The following is a 21,159-nucleotide window of genomic DNA, read 5'->3' as shown; positions in this document are numbered from 1 at the left end:
AACTGTGATTTGTCTGTGGTGGCCTTAAACCTACAGCAGTCTTCCTAAGACAACTGACTTAGTTGACCTTTATGAATACCTCTTAAAGATCTCAACCTTTTTTGCATTTTAGTTTTTTTGTTAAACTGAAATGCATTTTATGCTTTTTTTCTCAATGTATGTTTATGTCTATAAGCCTTCTGTGCATCATTTCAGTGAAGTGAGGAGATCTTGAAATGCATGACAGTGTTAAGTATATTGCTTCTGCAGATAGGTGAGTCTTAACTAGATCAGACCCCCCGTTTAGATATTTCAATATCCCCACAGACATTCGACCTACCAGAAAAAAACAGGCTAAAGGAAACTCCTAAAAAAACTAAGGAATTTCCTCCTCGAACTGAACCATCTTTCCAGAGGAAACCGGTTCCAGTACAGTCACCCCCAACGCCTGTTCTTCAGTTTCAGTTTATTTTAGGATTGGACAGCCTGTTCTCCCTGTCCCTGAACCAGATCTGGGACAAGTGCCATCCTGTTAATCCTAAAATTGACATTCTCCCAGAGTTAACTCCCTCTTGCTAATGTTCATGAAAATGTGATCGTTACCCAAGTTGATCTCTCTTTTGTAAGCAGTGGTAAGGATATAAGGGCAGAGCATTATGTGACAATGGCATGGTTGACAGGCTATCTGAAGACTCCAAGAGAAAGCTTGATGGCTTTTTATTTTTAAAAGTAATTAGAAAAAAAAAGAAAAAAAACTGTTAGCTTTACAGCTTTACAGGAGTTTTTTCCCCGCTGCCTGTTGAGTACCAGCCTGGGCATTCTGCTGTGCCGGCAAAGTGAAATAAAAGCTGTTCAGATCTAAAACTCCTGATGTATTGGTCTACTCTCACAGTTATTTTCCCCAAAATAATTAATGTCATCAAACAGTGGCATGCTTAGTTTAAAGGTCTTCTCTAAAATCGAAGCTGACCTTTTGAGGTCCACTGTTACCTTGCCTTTTCAGTTTCACAATTCTACAAAAGGAAAACAGATGGCAACAAGAGGATACAAAGCCTAACACAGAACACGAGAGACTGCACAACAACAAAAAATACAACAAAGCATTTAAAAGCCATTCAGTGGGTTTTGGGAAGCTTTGTTCTTCTTGGGAGGCTTTATGTTCAGTTCAGACAACAGCTTGCTAAGCAAACTCTGGAACATACTACAGTGAGGCAATGTGATGAGGGGAAAGGTCTGTGGATGAGGTTTACATCTGTCACCACAAGGTGGCTGCAGAGGGTCTATAATTCAGGCTAGATGACTGACAAACAGAACGCCATAGCATTATGCCAGGTACACTATATTGCCAAAAGTATTTGCTCACCCATCCAAATTATTGGAATCAGGTGTTCCAATCACTTCCATGGCCACAGGTGTATAAATTCAAGCACCTAGGCATGCAGACTGTTTTTACAAACATTTGTGAAAGAATGGGTCGCTCTCAGGAGCTCAGTGAATTCCAGCGTGGAACTGTGATAGGATGCCACCTGTGCAACAAATCCAGTCGTGAAATTTCCTCGCTCCTAAATATTCCACAGTCAACTGTCAGCTGTATTATAAGAAAATGGAAGTGTTTGGGAACGACAGCAACTCAGCCACGAAGTGGTAGGCCACGTAAACTGACGGAGCGGGGTCAGCGGATGCTGACGCGCATAGTGCGAAGAGGTCGCCAACTTTCTGCAGAGTCAATCACTACAGACCTCCAAACTTCATGTGGCCTTCAGATTAGCTCAAGAACAGTGCGCAGAGAGCTTCATGGAATGGGTTTCCATGGTCGAGCAGCTGCATCCAAGCCATACATCACCAAGTGCAATGCAAAGCGTCGGATGCGGTGGTGTAAAGCACGCCGCCACTGGACTCTAGAGCAGTGGAGACGCGTTCTCTGGAGTGACGAATCGCGCTTCTCCATCTGGCAATCTGATGGACGGGTCTGGGTTTGGCGGTTGCCAGGAGAACGGTACTTGTCTGACTGCATTGTGCCAAGTGTAAAGTTTGTTGGAGGGGGGATTATGGTGTGGGGTTGTTTTTCAGGAGCTGGGCTTGGCCCCTTAGTTCCAGTGAAAGGAACTCTGAATGCTTCAGCATCCCAAGACATTTTGGACAATTCCATGCTCCCAACTTTGTGGGAACAGTTTGGAGCTGGCCCCTTCCTCTTCCAACATGACTGTGCACCAGTGCACAAAGCAAGGTCCATAAAGACATGGATGACAGAGTCTGGTGTGGATGAACTTGACTGGCCTGCACAGAGTCCTGACCTCAACCCGATAGAACACCTTTGGGATGAATTAGAGCGGAGACTGAGAGCCAGGCCTTCTCGTCCAACATCAGTGTGCAACCTCACAAATGCGCTTCTGGAAGAATGGTCAAAAATTCCCATAAACACACTCCTAAACCTTGTGGACAGCCTTCCCAGAAGAGTTGAAGCTGTTCTAGCTGCAAAGGGTGGACCGACGTCATATTGAACCCTATGGATTAGGAACGGGATGTCACTTAAGCTCATATGTGAGTCAAGGCAGGTGAGCAAATACTTTTGGCAATATAGTGTATGTCTCAATAAGTCAGAAAACTTTTCAACCGTTTCCACAGGCTTTATCCCCAAGTACAAAATACAGTCAGGTATTGTGAGGTTTATCTAGTAGAGCCTTTGGTTCTAGCCCTAGGGTCAATTTGAAAATTGGGCTGGACAGTGTCATGATTGAACTCATTGTTATACTGAAGGTAAAAGTAAACAGATTACATATGAATAGGGTAATGTCACAACTTGTATTCAACTTTCTAAATTTTTTGAAAGTAATTATATATTTCAACGAGTCATGATTTCTTCTCCACAAAGACGCTAAACACTAAAAAACTAGGCATTGGATAAAGATACTGTGATATAAAGATAATTTGTAAAATGTTTCACCTAGCATTAACATTAACTGCTAAACCTGAGCTATCTCTATAGTTATGCTGCTATAGGCCTAGACTGCTGGAGGACATAGGGACACTTTTCCAACATTCTTCTTCATTCTATGTCTATTCTCTCACCCTGCAAAATTTGTTAGTCCAGTCTCTAACACTATGCTCTCTGATGTTTTATCATAGTAGCTTCATCTGGTCTGTTCCTGTTTGGCTGTTACTCCATCCTGGAGAGAAATATCAGCTCTACTGCTGCCACCAACACCTTTGTTTATAGATGTTGGCTTGATTTTCAGTGTAGCCCTGGATCTCTGACTGTGACTAACTGCATGTCCTCTCTTTCATCATCTGACATGGGAGCTTGTCTGCCTGGCTGTGGGTTTCCTGGACGTGGCCACCTGTGGAGCTAGTTGACAATTGCCTTTTGTATCTCTGCTTCTTTTTCTATCTCTGCTTCTGTCTCCTTGAACCGCAGTCGGCAGATGGCCGCTTACACTGATCCTGGTTCTGCTGGAGGTTTCTTCCTGTTAAAAGGGAGCTTTACCTCTCCACTGTCGCTACAAGCATGCTTAGAGTAAGGGATTGCCTTTGTGTCAATGAGTCGATGCACAAAACTGGTTTTCCATTTATAGAAAACTTTAAACCAATCTCACTGTATATCTGTGTCTCTGTAAAGTGATGACGTGTTGTGAATTGACACTATATAAATAAACTGAATTGAATCTCTAACTAATAATTTACAATGATAAAAATCACTTATTACAATTGAGATAAAAGAGCCAAACAACATGAAGCATCACCTCAAAGTTTTGTTCAATGAGGTTCCCTCCTTTGCTCAGACTTTCCATAATCGCTTTATTCCTCAAGATGTCCTCCTCACTCAAATGCTCTCGTCTCTTCCTGGACTCCAGCACCAGGCCGTTTACAGAGTAGAAATCTGCCAAGAAGTTTCCCACGCGCTCCTGGAGAGAGAAGAAACAGATCAGTCTGCCTGTTGTATCACCAATTTCCTCTCTAAACAGAAGTTGAAAGAACAAAAGATTAAGAAGAGAGAATGCAATAACCCCTATCTTATTCCCAGCCTCTGTACACTTTTGTACTCTCCCGTGTTATTTTTGGCATTCAGCCCATCACCTGAGGTCCTTTCCTGAATTTCTGAATATACGTTTGAAATAGAAATATTTATTCTAATATATGCCTGTTTAAAAAAACTTGTCAGGAATTGTTTGAATGTTCTTTTTGTTTCTTTTTCTTGGTGGGAGGGAGGTGGCAATCTTAGTTTAGGCAATCTTTCTAAAAACACGTTTTTGTCTCACAGTCAATATGTCTTTTTAGCATTTTTAGTCATATGAAAATTTAAAATAATGCTAAAAATAATAAGAGACCTAAGTCATTTGTCTTAAAAAAGACAAAACTGAAGAAAATACATTTCAAAGTGTACAACAAAATGTACTTTAACAAGACAATTTTTGCTAAAAAAAAAAAAATGAAGGACACCCCCTTTTAAAGTAGTTAAAATCCTACCGTAAGTTTGTCACATTATATAAACATGATTAGCACCATAGCAACATTTTAAAGGAGGATTGACCTGTACAAGTGGAAAAAGATAGCAGACAACTTTCATGGGAAATATCAAGAATGAAACCCTGCTATCTTAGAACAAAATAAAGACCAGATAAATGTTTGCAAGACAGTACAAAGACAAAGAGGGCTTCTGAGAAGAAAAAAAACATCAACGAGAAGCTGAGCTTAAAATGTAACATTTTGGAAACCAGGGCAGAGGACATGTTTGCCTACAGGTGCAGCAACTTTAACATGAATACATTTCTTTTTAACTGTGAAGCATGGAGGGGGATGTGTTATGGTTTGGGGATGTTAAGCTTCAACCTTTCATGGTTTTGGGGCTAGTCTAATCTGGCTACTAGTTGCAACAGATCTCACCTTAATAATTATTTTCCCAATTATGTTTCTATGACCGCTATTATAAAATTTTATACTTTACTGTATTTGCAGCTTTCCCTTGATATTAAACTTTTTATATTTAAAAAAACGGAAGCAATGGTGTTTGGTCCCAGAAACGTTTTTGAACACCCCCCCGTTGACTTGAGCCTTTTTTTACAGATTTTTTTAAAGCCTGTTTTCTCAGTGTTGGGTTTTAAGATGGACAGTGATTTTCAATTGTGGTTGTTTTAAATGGCTTTATAAATAGTTGAGTTAATCAACAATGCAATGTTTAAAAGCGCCAATGCACGTTATGTTTACAGCAGGAAATAGCTACTTGAGCTGCGGAGTCCAGTGCAGTTTCCCCAAGACAGGCATGACATCTCTCGCCTAAAAAAAACCAAACTGTAAACTGAAAATTTTTTCAATCTGTTTTCCACACCATGAGAGGAAACTTGAAATCTAGTTCCAGCAAGACAGAAAGGCAGGTGGCTCATACAACACCAACAGGAGTAGGGAGAGAACAGCACCATCCTATTCATAGAAATTAGGCTAACACCTCTAATCAGGACCTCAATTTATTGCTGATAAGTTTCATCTTTTGAGAGTGGACAAAATGTCAGACAGCGTTAAGAGAAAAATAGGGGGAGTGATTCAGTGTAACAGACGTTGAACTTCTAGCGGTTAGCAGGAGGCTATATTCGTGTGTCAAGAAGGGGAGCTTTGTGGCGTCAATGTAATAGCAGTATACATTACTTCCTCTGCTAATGTGGACGCAGCCTCTAATGCTCTGCTCACCGTCACCAGCAGGCTGCAGAAACAGCCTCATCTCCTCATCTCTGGAACTTCAACCCAATGCCTCACTATCTGCTATAGATCCATCTGCATCCAGCATGTCACCTGCTCAACCAGACAAAACTGGACTTGCTTTAGGAGAAAGACTTGACCATTACACTGTTCCATTCTTAGACCGTATGCAAATCTGTTGTGCACAGACAGCCTGCGATGCCATGTGTGGTGAAGGGGACTGTAGGAGGAAATGAGGCTATAATACTGACCTATTCATACAGTAACAGATTGTATAGACAGCAGCAGGCTTCTCAAATCCTGCACAGGTTAACTGTAAGGAGGAATAGAGCATGTCTTCAATCTGAGCCTCAAGCCTTCAGTGCTTTCAAACAGGACTTCAATGATAAATTTAGGTAGTCCGTCAACTGCCAGAATTTATACTGGTATATCTCACCAACTTGTCATGTAAGAAAACTTCAAACATCTCACTTAATTAACACTGGTAAATAGCTGCAAGATGCATCTATCAAGTTATTTTAATTGAAGGGGTTAGCACCTCAGATCATTGGGACGGTTGTTCTTTTTAAATGCCTAATATTTGTTTTTAGCTTCAATTTGAAAAGCAAAGGTTACATTTAGTTTGTTTCACTTTCATTTTTCCAAGACGAAAAAAAAGCAATATTCGACATTAATATGTGAGTTACTGCTAAAGAACTGATGATTTATTTTTGTGCTTTTCCATGTGACTGGATATAAAAAGACAAATGAAAGACATACAGTAAACTAACTGAGAATTAATGATCAGAGATTATTTATGGATATATGCAAAAGGATAAAAAACACTAAAACAAATAAAGGATCTGATTTAGCTGTTATGTGTATGTTTAAGTACAATTTAAGAAAACTTGGCCAGTTTTCTTTTATTGCTACTTGCTAAATTGCTAAAATAAAATCGGTTTAGCATCCCTTGAAGATTGATCAAATGTATGTTTTTCTGTATCCACAGGCAGGTAGATGACCTTAAAATCATGCTTGTAACAGCAGAGTCAGCTGGAAGCATAAAATCCTCCTTATAACAACACCAACCGTCTTATCCTCTCTGAAAAGCCATCCAGTCTGAGCCCTGGAGAAGGTGATGGATTTGGTGGAAAGCGTGGCGGAGTAAACATCACTGCTCATCAAAATGTCCACCTCCTCTTCGGTCTCCATCTCTGACTCCTAAGAAGACAGGAGAACAGAAAGGAGCACAAGTAGAAATGTGATAAAAGTCCGGTTTTAATCTACAGGCAGGAGTGAAAACACTTAATTTAGCTGTCTAAAAAAACAAGAGGAAACCTTGAACAATAATGATTCATTTCCCACATGGTGATATGTTTTTCAATTTTTATTTTTTATGTTATTTTCTGCTCACAGCTTATTAAAAAATAAACAAAATAATTTCAAAAAGTTTATTTGACACACAGATGTCCGTTTAGGGAACAGTATTCCATTCATATGCACTTGGTGCTTGGTTAACCTTTTACTTATGAATAATTGCAGTGTGGCTTTGGAGAGATCCGCCTGCAGCACTGCTGAAGTGTTCAACAAGCCCACATTACTTTAATAGCAGCTTTCTGCTCATCTGCTTTGTAAGCTCTTGTGTCTAGTGCCATCTTTCTCTTGAAAACATTTCATAGATACCATGAGAGGAATAGATCTAGCACATTTTCTGGGAATTGAAGCATAGTGCTACCAGAAGAGGTTTTGCAGCAGAATACAAAGAAACACCAAATCATCAGTGGCTGTGGAAACTTCACACAGGAATAAAATCAACTGGGATTCTACTATTTTAGTTCTTCCTCAGAGCTTTCAGAACCTGATTTCCAAATAGCATAAAATATACTTTAAAGGTGTTGTTCAAAGGCCAAAATCTTAAAAGATGATTCTGGACTTTGGATAAGAGTCCGATTGTTTTCATATTAAATCCTGGTATAACACTTCCCAGGCTGTTTCTTATTTAGGAAAAGCTTGAAACAATGACCGTAGCAGCTTGAGTCACTGATATGTCTGTGTGTGGTGGTTCATGGAGCTGTGACTATAGTCAATGGTCCTTTATAAATCTATACTAATCTGACTTTAAATTGGCTTTGCTACACAATCATCTTAAGGTTATTCTTGTTTCGGCACCTTTTTTTTACCAAACTTTTTCCTTACACTCAATGTTTCACTTAAATATGTGGAGACAGCACTCAGTGCTTTCTTTTGTGGCTTACTCTCCTTATTGGGGTGTTGAGGATAACCTGTTGGACACCTGTCAATCAAATTCTAACATATGCTTACATAGGCCATGATATATTCTAATTTTCAAAGAAAATCAACTTTGTGTTGTTTTTTTTTATTAACTATAAGCCCTGATATTCAAAATCAACAGGAATAAATAAGAAGCACGTCAGTATGTGTGTAATAAACTTGCATTCTAACTGATTGCGAAACAGCGAATACATGTAGCAGATACTACCAGTTTTAGTCCGCGAGGCAGACACCCTCTCTACTTTTAAGGATAGGCCTAAAACTTTCCTTTTTGATAACGCTTATAGCAAGAGAGGTTCAGGCTATCCTGAGCTATTGAGCTAAGATAGTTTGTAAAATGTTTCACCTAGCATTAACCTTAACTGCTAAACCTGAGCTATCTCTATAGTTATGCTGCTATAGGCTTAGACTTCTGGAGGACATAGGGTCCCCATTTCATCATTCTGCTTCACTATCTTTATTCTCCCACTCTGCAGTCAATATCAGCTATGCTGCAGCCATCAATGTCTTTGTTTATAGATGTTCGAGAGTGGCCTGTTTTTCAGTGTAGTCCTGTTTCTCTGACTTTGACTGGCTGGATGTGCTCTCTTCATCCTCTGACATGGGAGCTGGCTCGGTGCTCGTCTGCCTGGCTTTTTTTCCTATTCTTTCTATTATACAGTTGCTTTTCTGTCTCCTAGAACCCCAGTCTCTTCCTGTTAAAAGGGAGTTTTTTTTCTCTACAAGCATGCTTAGTGTGAGGGATTGCCTTTGAGTCAATGAGTCAATGCAATCAACTGGTTTTCCTTAGATAGAAAAGTTTGATTCAAATTGACTGTATGATCTGGTGAATTGTAAAGTGCTCTTAGATGACGTGTTGCGCATTGACTCTATATAAATAAACTGAATTGAAATGAATTGAATATTGGGGGCAGTAGATCTCACCCACCTCATGGTGTATCCGCTGGTAGACCTTCTGTTCATTGTCCAACACAACAAACGACTCGGAGGGAATAGCATTGCCATTGAAGATGAAACTGAGGTCTCCTCGCTGGCATTTCATGTCAGTGAAGTCAATCAGGGTTGTATCCAATCTGTACCCAATGGATTACATGTCAAGAAGCACAAAAGGGTTTAGTTTAAAGGATGGAGAGTTAAAATACATTTCATCATGACCCCCAAAGCACTAGCTTGCTAAACGTATTGGCCCATTTAAACCAGGAGGAAGTATGTTGGTGCAGAAATGTCGCATATTTACTCTGAGAGCTCAGAGATTGTGCATGATAATCACTGCGATGGGAGATCAAATACAAACTTCAGGCTGCTTATTTTGTGTGCTTGTTTGTCTGAGTAGGGTGTCACAGTCTGCAGCGACAGCAAAGAGAATAACTGATCTTAATGTGAAGAAAAGCGACATGTGGATAAGTAAGTAGGAAAAGCATGACGGAAAGCAGAATGCAAATGAACTCGGTGTGACAGTTTTTGGTTTCGCTCCTTTCACCCTCTCAGTTTCTCTCTGTTCCCTCTCTATATCTCTGGAATAACGAGAGGGCATTTTGAATATAAAATTAGACAGCCAGGAGCAGGTTCAGACGATAATGAGAAGCTTCACATCAAGGTTAGCTCTTAAGGGAAAAGCCCACAGATAGCAAAACTCAAACTCGCTCTACAAATGGGTTTATAGTATACTGAAGGTTATGGCAGTGAAGAGTAGAGGTTTATGTTTACACTCTGGTTAAAGGAGGGGCTCTTTTTAACTATATGTCTAAGAAGTGCAAGCTATACCCGAAAACATTTGGCTTCTGCCCAAAAGGCAGTGAGTGAATATGGATTCCCATTGACTGTGTTAGTGTGAGTCACAGTATGACGACTTTCTGCTGACACTTTAAGTGAGTGAGCTGAACAGCGCAGTAAATTCTACAGTAACTCTCCATTTATGAGGCCCTGCCTTAAACAGAAAGACAGAAGTTACAGATGTCTGCTCAGACACATTGCCATTCCCTTTGCTTCTAGGCAGGCTCTGACATCCCTCTGATTCACAAAACTGAGCACAACAGCAGAGCGAGAACATGGAAACAGAAGATGCTAAATTAATTGCATCATCTTTACACATTTATTTCAAGGGGGGGAAAAAACAGTGACCTTGCTACAAAAATATTACTAGTTGTGTTTTGTTTTTTTAAAAACAACTTACCTGATGTTTAGGCCTTGTTTATAAATCTTACATGCGTCCGATGGGAGGATTCTGGACAGCAAAGGCACTGCGACATAAAAAAAAAAGATGCAGAGAGCACAGGTAAAAAAAAACTGAACTGCATCTACATTCAGGAAGAGTATGAATAATTAATGACATCATGGACGTTAAAGCACATGTCTAGTGGGCTATACAGCCACCATAACAAGAAAGTCTACAGCTTATATCCGAATGCCCCAAATCAGTCAAGTTCTGCTGTCTATTACCGTATTTTCACGACCATAAGGCGCACTGTACTAAAAGGCGCACTCTCAGTTATGTGTCCCATTTCTGTATTTAACACACACATAAGGCGCACCAGACTATAGGGCGCGTTTTTTATATACAGGTACATGTCCTCTACTACCTTTAAATACCTCTACTGCGTATTTAAAAATACAGCGGGGGCAAAACTGAGCATGACTGTGCTTTATTCATGTATTTATTACAAAGTATTAATCAAACCTGGCAGCTGGCCGTGAGACAGACACATCGCAGATGACACAGCGCTGTGGTCACTCCTAAATTAACTTAAAATCCTGAAACCTGCCGACAGAATATGTTCGCTTTTATTACCGGTATCCTGGTGCCTGCAGTTTAAATTATTTAGATGAAAAACACCTGCCAGCCACCGCGTGAACGAAAGGATTTCTACTGTCGGCGCACCGCTGGTATGTGGGGGTCTGAGCGCCTCCGACAGAAATAGATAATCTGGATGAACTGACTGCAATTATGAAGTTTTCAGGTGGACTTTCTCACTTAAAAACATATTAAAACTACTTTATTCCCACTGATCACAGCAAATATAGCTGCAAGATTAAGATTATTCAGATGAAAAAACACCTGCCAGCCACCGCGGTGAAGAGGAGGAGACCCGCCCAGAGGCTGCTGTTGAATTAAGTTTTCAGGTAGAAAAATAAAGCGGGAGCAAAACTGAGTATGATTGTGCTTTATTCATGTATTTATTACAAAGTATTAATCAAACCCATCAAAGTCATCATCCTCTGTTTCTGAATTAAACAGCTGCGCTAAATCAGACATGCCAATTTCCCCTTCTTCGCTGTCAGAGTCACTTTCCGTGCAGCGCAGCTCCTCAGAAATAATGCCGGCTTTTGCAAAAGCTTGAAGAACAGAGCCAGCAGACACGTTAGTCCAAGCATCTACAATCCATCCGCTAACGGTGGCGTAACTTGCCCGGCGCTGCCTTCCACTTATCCTGAAACTGTGGTCTCTGTCGGCCATCCATCGCTCCCACGCCGCTCGCAGCCTTACTTTGAACGGGCGCTTCACACCGATGTTGGGCGGTTGAGGTTCCTTTGTCAGACCCCCCGGGATAACGGCGAGCACAGCGTTCATTGATTCACCTTTTTTTTCACATCGGCTGTGAGATGGGCACGCAGCGATGGTGATGCGTGGAAAAAAACACCTGGTCTCCTCACATAGGCTACACCTCCCTCAGCCACGCTTTCATCATCTCCTCATCTATCCAGCCTTTTTCATTTAATATCATATGTCATCAGAGCGCTGTGTCTGTCTCCCAGCCAGCTCCCAGATCAGCTTCTCTGATTGGTTGATGCGGCGCGTCCAGCAGCAAAACTTCAATTTTTCCATCTCGAGCAGCAGCAGCGCGTTGGCGGTGCGTCAGATGCTTAAACGATCCCGACGTGCTGCACCTGCGGCTCAAAACGCGCTGCAGGACCTTTTGCTGCACCTATACGCGCGTCAACCATTGACTTTGCATGTAAACTCGCTGCTTCTGCTGCACCTGCTGGGTCCGGTTCACACCGATGTTGAGCGGTTGAACAGCGAGCACAGCGTTAATTTGTTTCCCCATGTTTTTCACATCAGCTGTGAGATGGGCACGCATGGAGTCACAGATTAATGGTGATGAGTGGAAAAAAAACACCTGGTCTCTTTACATTCAACCACTCTTTTATCATCTCCTCAATGAGGTGGTCTCAAAAGTCGCAGTTACAACACACATAGGGCGCACCGCACCATAGGGCGCACCGCACATTTTGAGGGGAAAAAAAGACGTTTAAGTGCGCCTTATAGTCGTGAAAATACGGTACACATGAATATTATCTATTCTTTCAAATTGTGTAAATCATTTACAAACCCACATGGGTCACTTATAGGACGCTCTTTGGCCAAAGAGAGTGAATGCTGCTACGGTACACTGGTTCAGTTTGGGTCATTGTTCCTTCCAGTTATACTTTATCCAACTTTTATCATAGATTCAGCATTAATAATCCTACAAATCACATAGTCTGTGAATAACAACCGTCTCTTCCCAGAAAACCACTTTACAGGAAGGCGTTGTCAGCTCATGTCCAGCTTGAGAAACAGTGTTCAGTACATGACCTGTGAGCAGTCTCCACACAGCTCTGATTAAGTCACTGATAGCAGATACACTGTTTATTCAACATGTTCTGGTCTTTGGCATTAGCTGATTCCACTGTTAAATCATTCTACATAAAAAATGAATCTGTAAGGTCAAGCAAAAGCCCTTGAATTATGACATACAACAACTACAAACCTCTCTGTATTTAAAACAACACAAAGCATTTAGTGTTTAGTGGCTCTATACTTTGCAGAACCATCTTTTTCTAACAATTAAAGCTGCATGTCTTTGAGAGTATGTTCCCTTTTATTTTTCCATATCTATAGACTGAGTCTTTTTTTCTTTTCTTTGCTGTTTTATATGTTGTGCAAATCATGTCAAGTTCATACAGATTGGATGTAGAAGATATGTGAACAAGCAATCTAACATCTTGTTACAGAATTGGATATACAGGATATGCTTTTAAAACATTTAAGTATTTCACCCTATCCATCCCAGCATAGCTCTGGCTGCAGGTTTAGTGATGCTGTGGTACTAGAAGATAATTCTCCACCCTGGTCTTAAGTCTTTTGCAGCTGCTAACAGTTTTTTTTTTTTTAAGGATTTCTCTGCATTTAGCTCCCTCCATTATCCCATCAACTGAACCTGCCCCTGCGGAAGAAAAGCATCCACAAAGTATATTTCTTCTACCACCGTGTCAATAGTGAAGAGGATTCTTTTTTTAATAGGTTTTAGTTTTTCAGCAAACAAAGAGTGTAGGTTTGACCAAACAGTTCAGTTTTGGTATCCTTTCAGAGCACCTTCTTCTATTAAGGTTTGTCACCTAAAAGGTTTTTGCAATCAGAATGACAAGATTCTACCATAAAGGCCAGAATTGGAGAGTTCGTGACTAAGAAGAATGGTATTGAACTCACCCCAACTCTGGAAGTCCCAGTGAAGCTCCAGGTAAAAATCTCCAAGCTGCAGAGATATATGCTATGTATTAGACAGGACAAAATGTAAAACAAAAATCATCATTATAGAACTGGTTTCAGTTTCAGTTAAGAACTGGAACTGTAATGCAGAGGAAATGTTTGTAACGGTGAAATAAACAGTGTAATGACCAGGGACTATTTAAAGCTTCATATTAATAACTGTTGAGTAAATGACTGGGTACTTACAGGATCTTGATATAAGGCTGACTCATAACTAACTCAGTTAATCTGTCATAAAGTGAGCAGAGGATTGCAAACTTCCGAGTCTTAATCATCTCTGGGATGCAATGATATGAAAAAAATTACCTTTTTTCTCCATCAATGTAGGCTTTTATTATGTCTAATCAGAGGTGGGTAGGATTTAGTTACATTTTACTTAGGTATAGTGAAAAAAAATATGTACTCATTATACTAATGTTACTACTTCTACTTGATTAATATTTTTGAAGCTACTCTAACTTGACTCTAGCATACCTTATGACCAAATGATGATAAAACGTCTATAATAAAACATAAGACAAAATAAAATATTCATGGAACTAGAATATGCATTCTGTGAAGGTTTGTTTGAAAATAAAAACCTAAGGTTTCAATAAGGCCACCTTTCTGTTTCAAAATCTTTTTCTGCTTTTTTTGTATGGTCTGGTTAATTCTCATCATGAATGCAATGGTTTCAGTCGCTATAGGCCTATAACCAATGTAATCAATAAAAATAGAGGCTTAAAATGAATCTGTATAATGTGTTGTACACGGTGAACTGACTTGCTGAAATACTAAATAATAGTATTCTAATTTACTAAATGGCTCTGTAGTTAAAATGGTTGTTAACATACACTGTAAGAAACAAACAAGTTTTTGTCTTGACCAGTAAGATGGCATTGGTACTTCTTCAATGATTTATATTTACTTTGTACCAGTATAATGAGAAATTGATTAGATATGATACTTTTACACATAAAGAAGACATCATCTTCAAATTAACTCAGAGTGGATAACTAGTCAAGATATTAAGATCAGAATTATGGGCCTCCCCAAGTCAGGGGTGTCATATTTATTTGCCCAAACAATTATGCACAGGTATAAACTAGATGACAATGGATCATCATACCACTTGGGAACGAGATGGGTTCTGTGTTCTTGTTGAACATGTTTCTGTCCAATATGGATGGAAAGAAATATCATTTATTTGTTTTATTTATTTTGGTCACTTTTCTGGTCACTTTAGTTTATTCTTTGTCAGTGTTTAATAACATAACTCAGGTCTCTTAAGTTATTTTTCTTTAAAACAATTCTGTTATGGTTAAAAAAGTTGGTTAAATAAAGATTTAATTGGAAGTCTGTCTTGTGTTCTTTATTAAAATTAAATCATTTAGCAATATCATAAAAAGTCCAGACAGAGCTGCACATAAAATATGGTTTAAAATCTTTTCAATAATTATCGATATCGATCAATATGCATTTTTTTTTTTATCGATAAGCTTTTTTTCTATATCGCCCAGCCCTACATGCACCCCTATTTTATACATCACATTTTAGTATATTTTAGAAAATTCAGAGAGCTGTACCAGAGAAAGGGAATATAATAGGAAAACACACAGCATATGTAAACATCTTTTGTCTACATGTTTGCTTATGTCCATAGGTCTGAAAATCTTTTTGTTTTTATACATAGACAGAAAAAAAAACTTATGAATCACAATAACAGAAAAACAGCAAGTTACTGAGTAGAAAACATTTTATCGTCAAAAAAGAGCTACATCTTAGGTCGGCAGAATAACACTATTAGTACATACCTCTTTAAGGGCTTTCAGCAGTTTAGGCCTCTTGTCCTCTACACTCTCCCTGGACTGCTGCTTCAGTTTCCTCAGCAATGCTGTGACTGTGGGAGAGGAAGGAGACAAAAAGAAGTATTAACTATTAAGAAGCTTTTTCTTCCGTTACATAAAGCACTTCCTGCTTTTTAAACTTTTTAAATCACTGAGAAAGGAGCACTAGACCAGACAGACATGCAATCAGCTCCATAAACAGAGAGCTCTTGACTTGAATATTCTGCTTTTATTGGATCCAAGTCCCACTTTAAAATCTCTAAGCAGACCATCTATCCACTCTACTATGCTGATTTGCAGAAGGAATAGTCTCAAAAGTAAGAAACTTCTCTCTCGTCTTTGAAAAACATCATTTGAAATTGTCAGCAGTCTTACTTTTGTAGGATTTGCTTTATGATAAAACCTGCTTATACACACATTTAATACGTATTTGTCATCATTCTGTAGATACCTCCTTCCCTGTTATACCTATAAAGAAAGTAGTTTCCAGAAATGTACTTTACCATTACATATTAGTATTTTTCTCTTGGTGGTTTGTTTATTTTGATGAATAATTGATAAAAATGCCTAAATCTCACATAAAGTTTTATGTATTGACTCAGTAAGGGTAATGGGTGGTGCTCTTTAAGTTTTCACATTAAGGGATTGCAGATGACAATATTTCCCAACAGTTGAATAAAACTTTCTTGTAAGCAACACAAATGTAAGGGAACCTTCCTTCAATAAGCTTACTGATGGACGATGGAGAATAGCTATAAGCAATAAGTGAGTAAGTGCTCATTTTCAGAGTTTTTGGAGCTTCTAATGCAGTAAAACTCTGGCTAAATAACTTCTCAGCGTGCAAAGTGTTAACTCATTCAGGGCTAAAACAATTAATCGGATTAGTCGTGATTAATCAATTATTGAAATAATCGTCAACAAATTTAGTAACCGATTAATCGTTAACTGGAGTTCAGAGGCTGTAAAATATGCCTTTAGGTGACAGATCAACCAACCCTTGAGCAACAATTAAACCAAAATTGTAAAGAAAAAATATATAAACATTTTTTTCGCAATATAGTGGACGTATATTGGGCCTATGAGGGCACATACCTAAACTAGGAGGTTTTTACTATGAGACTCAATTGACAGTTTCTATTGAGCTAATGACAGGGTTTGTAATTAATCAGTTGAAATTAATAATATTTTAACCAAAAACCATATAATTAATAAAATAAACCACATTTTTAAATTCAAAAATCTTTTTTCCTCCTCAGTATCGAAGAAATAATTATTTAAGCACAACAGCACATATATTGTTTTCATCCAGCTAGTAAGATTATTCAACTATCAGACTGGTTAAAAGTTGTAATACGTTTGCTTTTTGAAATTTGATAGAATTTCTATTAAAAACTACTTCATAGTTAAATAACAACAGTCCATTAACAACATTCATAGCACAATTCCTTATACATATTATGGTACAAAAATACAAATAATAACAATGCTTACAATATTGCCAGAAAACAGAAGATAACGTTCCATTTCTAATACTGCCAGAACTATAACAGTTCAGCTCTGCATTGACTTTATGAGCTTAAAAATTGCTATTCCACGTACAGCATTAAGTGCAATGACAACATTTTGGTCATTGAGGCTACTTTTTATCATTAAGCCAGTTACACACACTAATATTCCATGTTCTTGGTCCAAGTAAGGACACCTCCCTGCAGACCTTGTATTCGGTTTGAGCCAATTTGGTTTTTAAACTTTTATATCCCCGGTGGAACATCTACTGTGATGCGGCTTGTGCATCCGATTTACAAGAAACAACGAGTACAAAGGTTCCGAATGGGATTTTAGTATGTATGTATGAAAATTCCGTATGGAACGTATGGAAATGTTTCTAATTCATTCATTGAAATTAACATGTTAAAATCCCAGCCCTAGTTTTTACTGAAATATGAACGAAATGTGGTTAGCACCCAGGTAAAATACAGAACAATACATTTCTCTTTTCCTAACAGATGAGCCAGCTTTCTACAATCAGACAGGACACCTGATTCATCTAAGCAATCATGGTACTGAAACAAAAAACTCCAGGATGTTCAAAGGCAACAACCTCTCAGCTATGAGCCTTACTGGTAATAAGCTTTGCCTTTGACTTCTATACGTTGACCAAAGACAGAGGCACAAAGACACAAACTTTTAACTATAACCAGTCATATTTTCAAGCATTCAGTTCTATTAAACTAAGTCGGGAAAAGTAGGGATTTAGATCTGACTGCTGGGTGTTTATGTAAGAGGAACTTTCTATTCAGAGGAGAGTACAGCCGTCTGTTGCTCATGACACAGTTTTGGTTCTTTGATGAAGCCAGGAGGGAGTGAATGCCCATATGACCGTACCAGTTACTGCTCTGGAAACACTTAAAAATATATTTCTTATTTTGTCTGTGACAACAAAAGCGTCCTACTTTCAAATCAAACTAAATAATTGTGGACACATTTGGGATCATCATAACCCTGACTACCAAGGAGGCTCCAATGTGCTGGTAGTGAGTCAATGTTACAAACAGGTTGTTGATATTGTTTCAGAGGCTCTCCATGTGGCAGTACAGATCCAAGGGTTTAGTCCGGTCAAATTGGACAACAGGGCATTCATCACCACAGGTAGACATATATGAAGACACACTTGCCAACCTGACACAACCAAAGGATGTTTGTGAACTGGTCTAATGAATGATGATAAGAACTGGACGGAGTTCCTCTTTATCCTCAGCACCTCTCACTTTGGCAAGAAGAGGGGAGCAATCTCACCATCTAGCCATGGACCATGCAGACAGCAAAGGCTGTTAAACCAAGCCACACCACTACAACATGCTACCAAATTAACTCTTCTTCCTGAAGGCAGAATTAGGTGCCTGACCATAGGGTTTCACTGCTGTATTCCAACGGAAAAATACATTTTCTATCACTGCTAAAAGTGAATAAGTCCTTGGAACTAATAAAATTACTTCTTTTGGAAGGTCTTAAAATATCTTCATTGGTAAGTCTATACCTGATTTATTGCCAATATGATAATAAAACTGGCCAGGGGTAGCAATCTTTTTAGCTAAACCATAACGTTGGCTGTTGCAACAGCTACAGCCCCCTTAGTTTGTTTAAAGAAATATATGTAAAACATCTGCAGTTATTTGAACTCTGGACGAACTGAAACCAAACTCTAATGGTTAAGCCAGTTTTGCTTGTAACACCCATTCAATTTTTTGGATAGACTAATATGAACTGATTATACACATTACAGACACTCTGTCCAACACTATAAATATTCACAACTTAATTAAAAAAATACTTCAATTTTATTTTCATTGGATCTACATGATTCTTATAGCAGCTGAAGCTCTTCACATATGAAAAGAATATGGATTAGTTTTAACTATATATCTCTGTTTACTTGTACAGCACACATTTAAATGTTACTGATTTTCTTTTGTAATTCACCCAAACTGATAGACATCGACTAGTGTTACATTAGTGTGTGTAGAGATAATACACCAGTGTCACAAAACCAATTGAACGCAGCATGCCCTACTTCATTCATGCCATTTCTGCATGCTGGTTTCCCTAAATTAACAGTCTGGATTCATATCACATCCCACCCGAAAAAAGATGCTGGCATGAAACAGAGAGGCATCAAGCCTCCCCACAGTGCTGTAAGAAAAGAGCTATTCAGGGTAAGCCACTTTGAAAAACATTGCTGGAGTTTTTTAATTTGCTTGAGCACTAGTTTTTCTACTTCAGTTTTTCAGTAGACAGTTCTGCTGTAGCCTGGCCGTTTATTTCCTCTGCTGAAAGCATTACAGCCAAACACTACCATGGAAAAAAGACCCTCCCTGTCATATAACTCTAAACATGAGTGAGACAGCCTTTATAACCACTTCTTTAATGACAACACAGCTGTGTGAGTGTAACAGAAGTGGATAGAAATAGCTCTTGCCGGCAAAACACACAACAGGTACTTTTGAGTCCCATTTTGCTTCATAGCTAAACCCAAAAGAAACTCAGGGAGAGAAAAGTGTCCAGTGACTCAAACATGTAGGATTGTATATTCTGTAAAAATATCAATATCAATATACTGTTATTGCAGCTATATGTGAGCTATATGAATGAACCCCAATAGAAACAGAGAACTAGCTGAAATGAATCCAAGTCAAATTCAAGCCAGAATGTTTGGCTGTCGGTGAAACAAATAAAAGCTCCAGTGTTTCAACTTCCATTATGAATCCATGAAAACACCAAGTTGGATCACTCAGGTTAAATGTTATGCTGAGCTACTGTATATCAGGCTAACGTTCAAAAATATTAGCCTGTGCTGAATGGAACAAAATGCTTACGTTTATTAGCAACTTTCTGGTATATTGTTATGAGGATAGCCATGCCAACAGCACACCCTGGAATACAGCGACAAAGGGAGCCACAGATCAACCAAAATCTCTCCACAAAAGTAACACCAGGCATTTTACAGAGGTATGGTAGCAATCAGTGTGTCAAAATAATAATGAATAAAAATTTCTAAAACCAGCACCACTTGGTAGTAATTTAGTTATTTTTTATAACAAAGCTATCTTTACTGGCAGCAATACAATAGTATGAGCCTAAAAACGAATTGCCTATGAGGAGTGAGAGAAGTTTCTAACGAATGCCCTTTGATCAGCATACAGACTAGGAGCGCTTTGAGGAATGTACCCTCTTTCTGATGAACAAAAGAAGCGGGCCACCATAATGGCCTTCCTGAGAGGCAGCAGTTTGGAGGGATCTGCAGAGACCTTTGCTGATTTGCATTACTTTTCATTGAGGTTTTCACACAGGAAAAAATACCCATCTGAGAGAAGCCACAGGATGACTGTAAACAAGCTAGTTACAAGAACAGTATATAGCCGCAAATAACCTGTACCAAGGCTTCACAGTTCTGCCTAGTATCTTGTCTGTTTCAGATACTTACTCATCTGTCGGTCTCCGTAACTAATGGCCTCTGCAAGGGGGCTCCATCCCTGAGCGTTCTTCACCTTCACGGGTGCATTGTGAGCCAGCAGCAAGTGGGCACACTCTGCAAAAGGGACAACAAGCAAAATAAATAATCATAAATACCAAAAAAACATCAAACATCACAAACAAACTGCGCACACAAAAAATTATCTGTCCTGCACAAACCTACACAAACACAAGCCTTGAAAAATCAATTTTTTATGTATGTTTCAGTACTAGTCAGTATTTGACTCAACATTAAAACCTCTTTAAAAACTCTTGCAAAACTTGCATATTATTACGCACATCTTTGCACATCTTGAATCTACAAGTCTCCTTCTATTCTTCACTATTACTCTATTTTTATCCCCATGCAACTACTTTAACGTGGATTTCTGCAGATCCTCAATAGCTACCAGGAACTTTGTCAGGTCAGTCGATTTAGAACAACGGTCATGTCTTGGTACGACTTTTAATAGGGCTGTGCAACGTATGGCAAATTGATCAATAGAGCAGTACTACATGCAATGTAGACATTGTGAAGATATGTTTTGGCTGATAAAAAATGTTTAAGAAGTTAAGTAGGTGGGAAAGAGGCAGATTCATTAAGAAATTTCAACTCACTATGTCCATAAGTGCGTTAAAGCCCACCCTTCCTAAAGACGCAGGGAGAATATGGTTGCAATACATGTTGTATTGCAATTACAAAAGTGGAAAAAAAACAGCAGGGTGAAAATCTTAAACTTTTTTTTTACGACATAAGATGGTAAAAAACGAGGCTATCTATTAAGATTTGTAGCCCATACCAGAACATTACATTGGATGTAGCTTATTGGCACATGAGTTTGTAATTAACTAAGC

General features: G+C 38.8%; 1 protein-coding gene across 1 annotated transcript in view; it reads right to left on the bottom strand.

Moving 5' to 3' along the window:
• Window positions 1–21,159, bottom strand: part of LOC119794225 (ankyrin repeat domain-containing protein 13C) — a 37,530-nt gene that overhangs the window by 5,823 nt on the left and 10,548 nt on the right. The window contains exons 4-10 of the mRNA XM_038301682.1: window positions 20,276–20,380; window positions 15,262–15,347; window positions 13,409–13,454; window positions 10,112–10,178; window positions 8,867–9,011; window positions 6,736–6,867; window positions 3,720–3,881 (exon numbers count right to left, since the gene is read on the bottom strand). Coding sequence (XP_038157610.1) covers window positions 3,720–3,881; window positions 6,736–6,867; window positions 8,867–9,011; window positions 10,112–10,178; window positions 13,409–13,454; window positions 15,262–15,347; window positions 20,276–20,380 — 743 coding nt within the window. The remainder of the gene's footprint in view (window positions 1–3,719; window positions 3,882–6,735; window positions 6,868–8,866; window positions 9,012–10,111; window positions 10,179–13,408; window positions 13,455–15,261; window positions 15,348–20,275; window positions 20,381–21,159) is intronic.

The sequence above is a fragment of the Cyprinodon tularosa genome, unplaced genomic scaffold (assembly GCF_016077235.1).
Source record: "Cyprinodon tularosa strain WSP-4 unplaced genomic scaffold, ASM1607723v1 ctg471, whole genome shotgun sequence".
NCBI lineage: Eukaryota > Metazoa > Chordata > Actinopteri > Cyprinodontiformes > Cyprinodontidae > Cyprinodon > Cyprinodon tularosa.
This window is presented reverse-complemented; position numbering and strand designations above follow the sequence as displayed.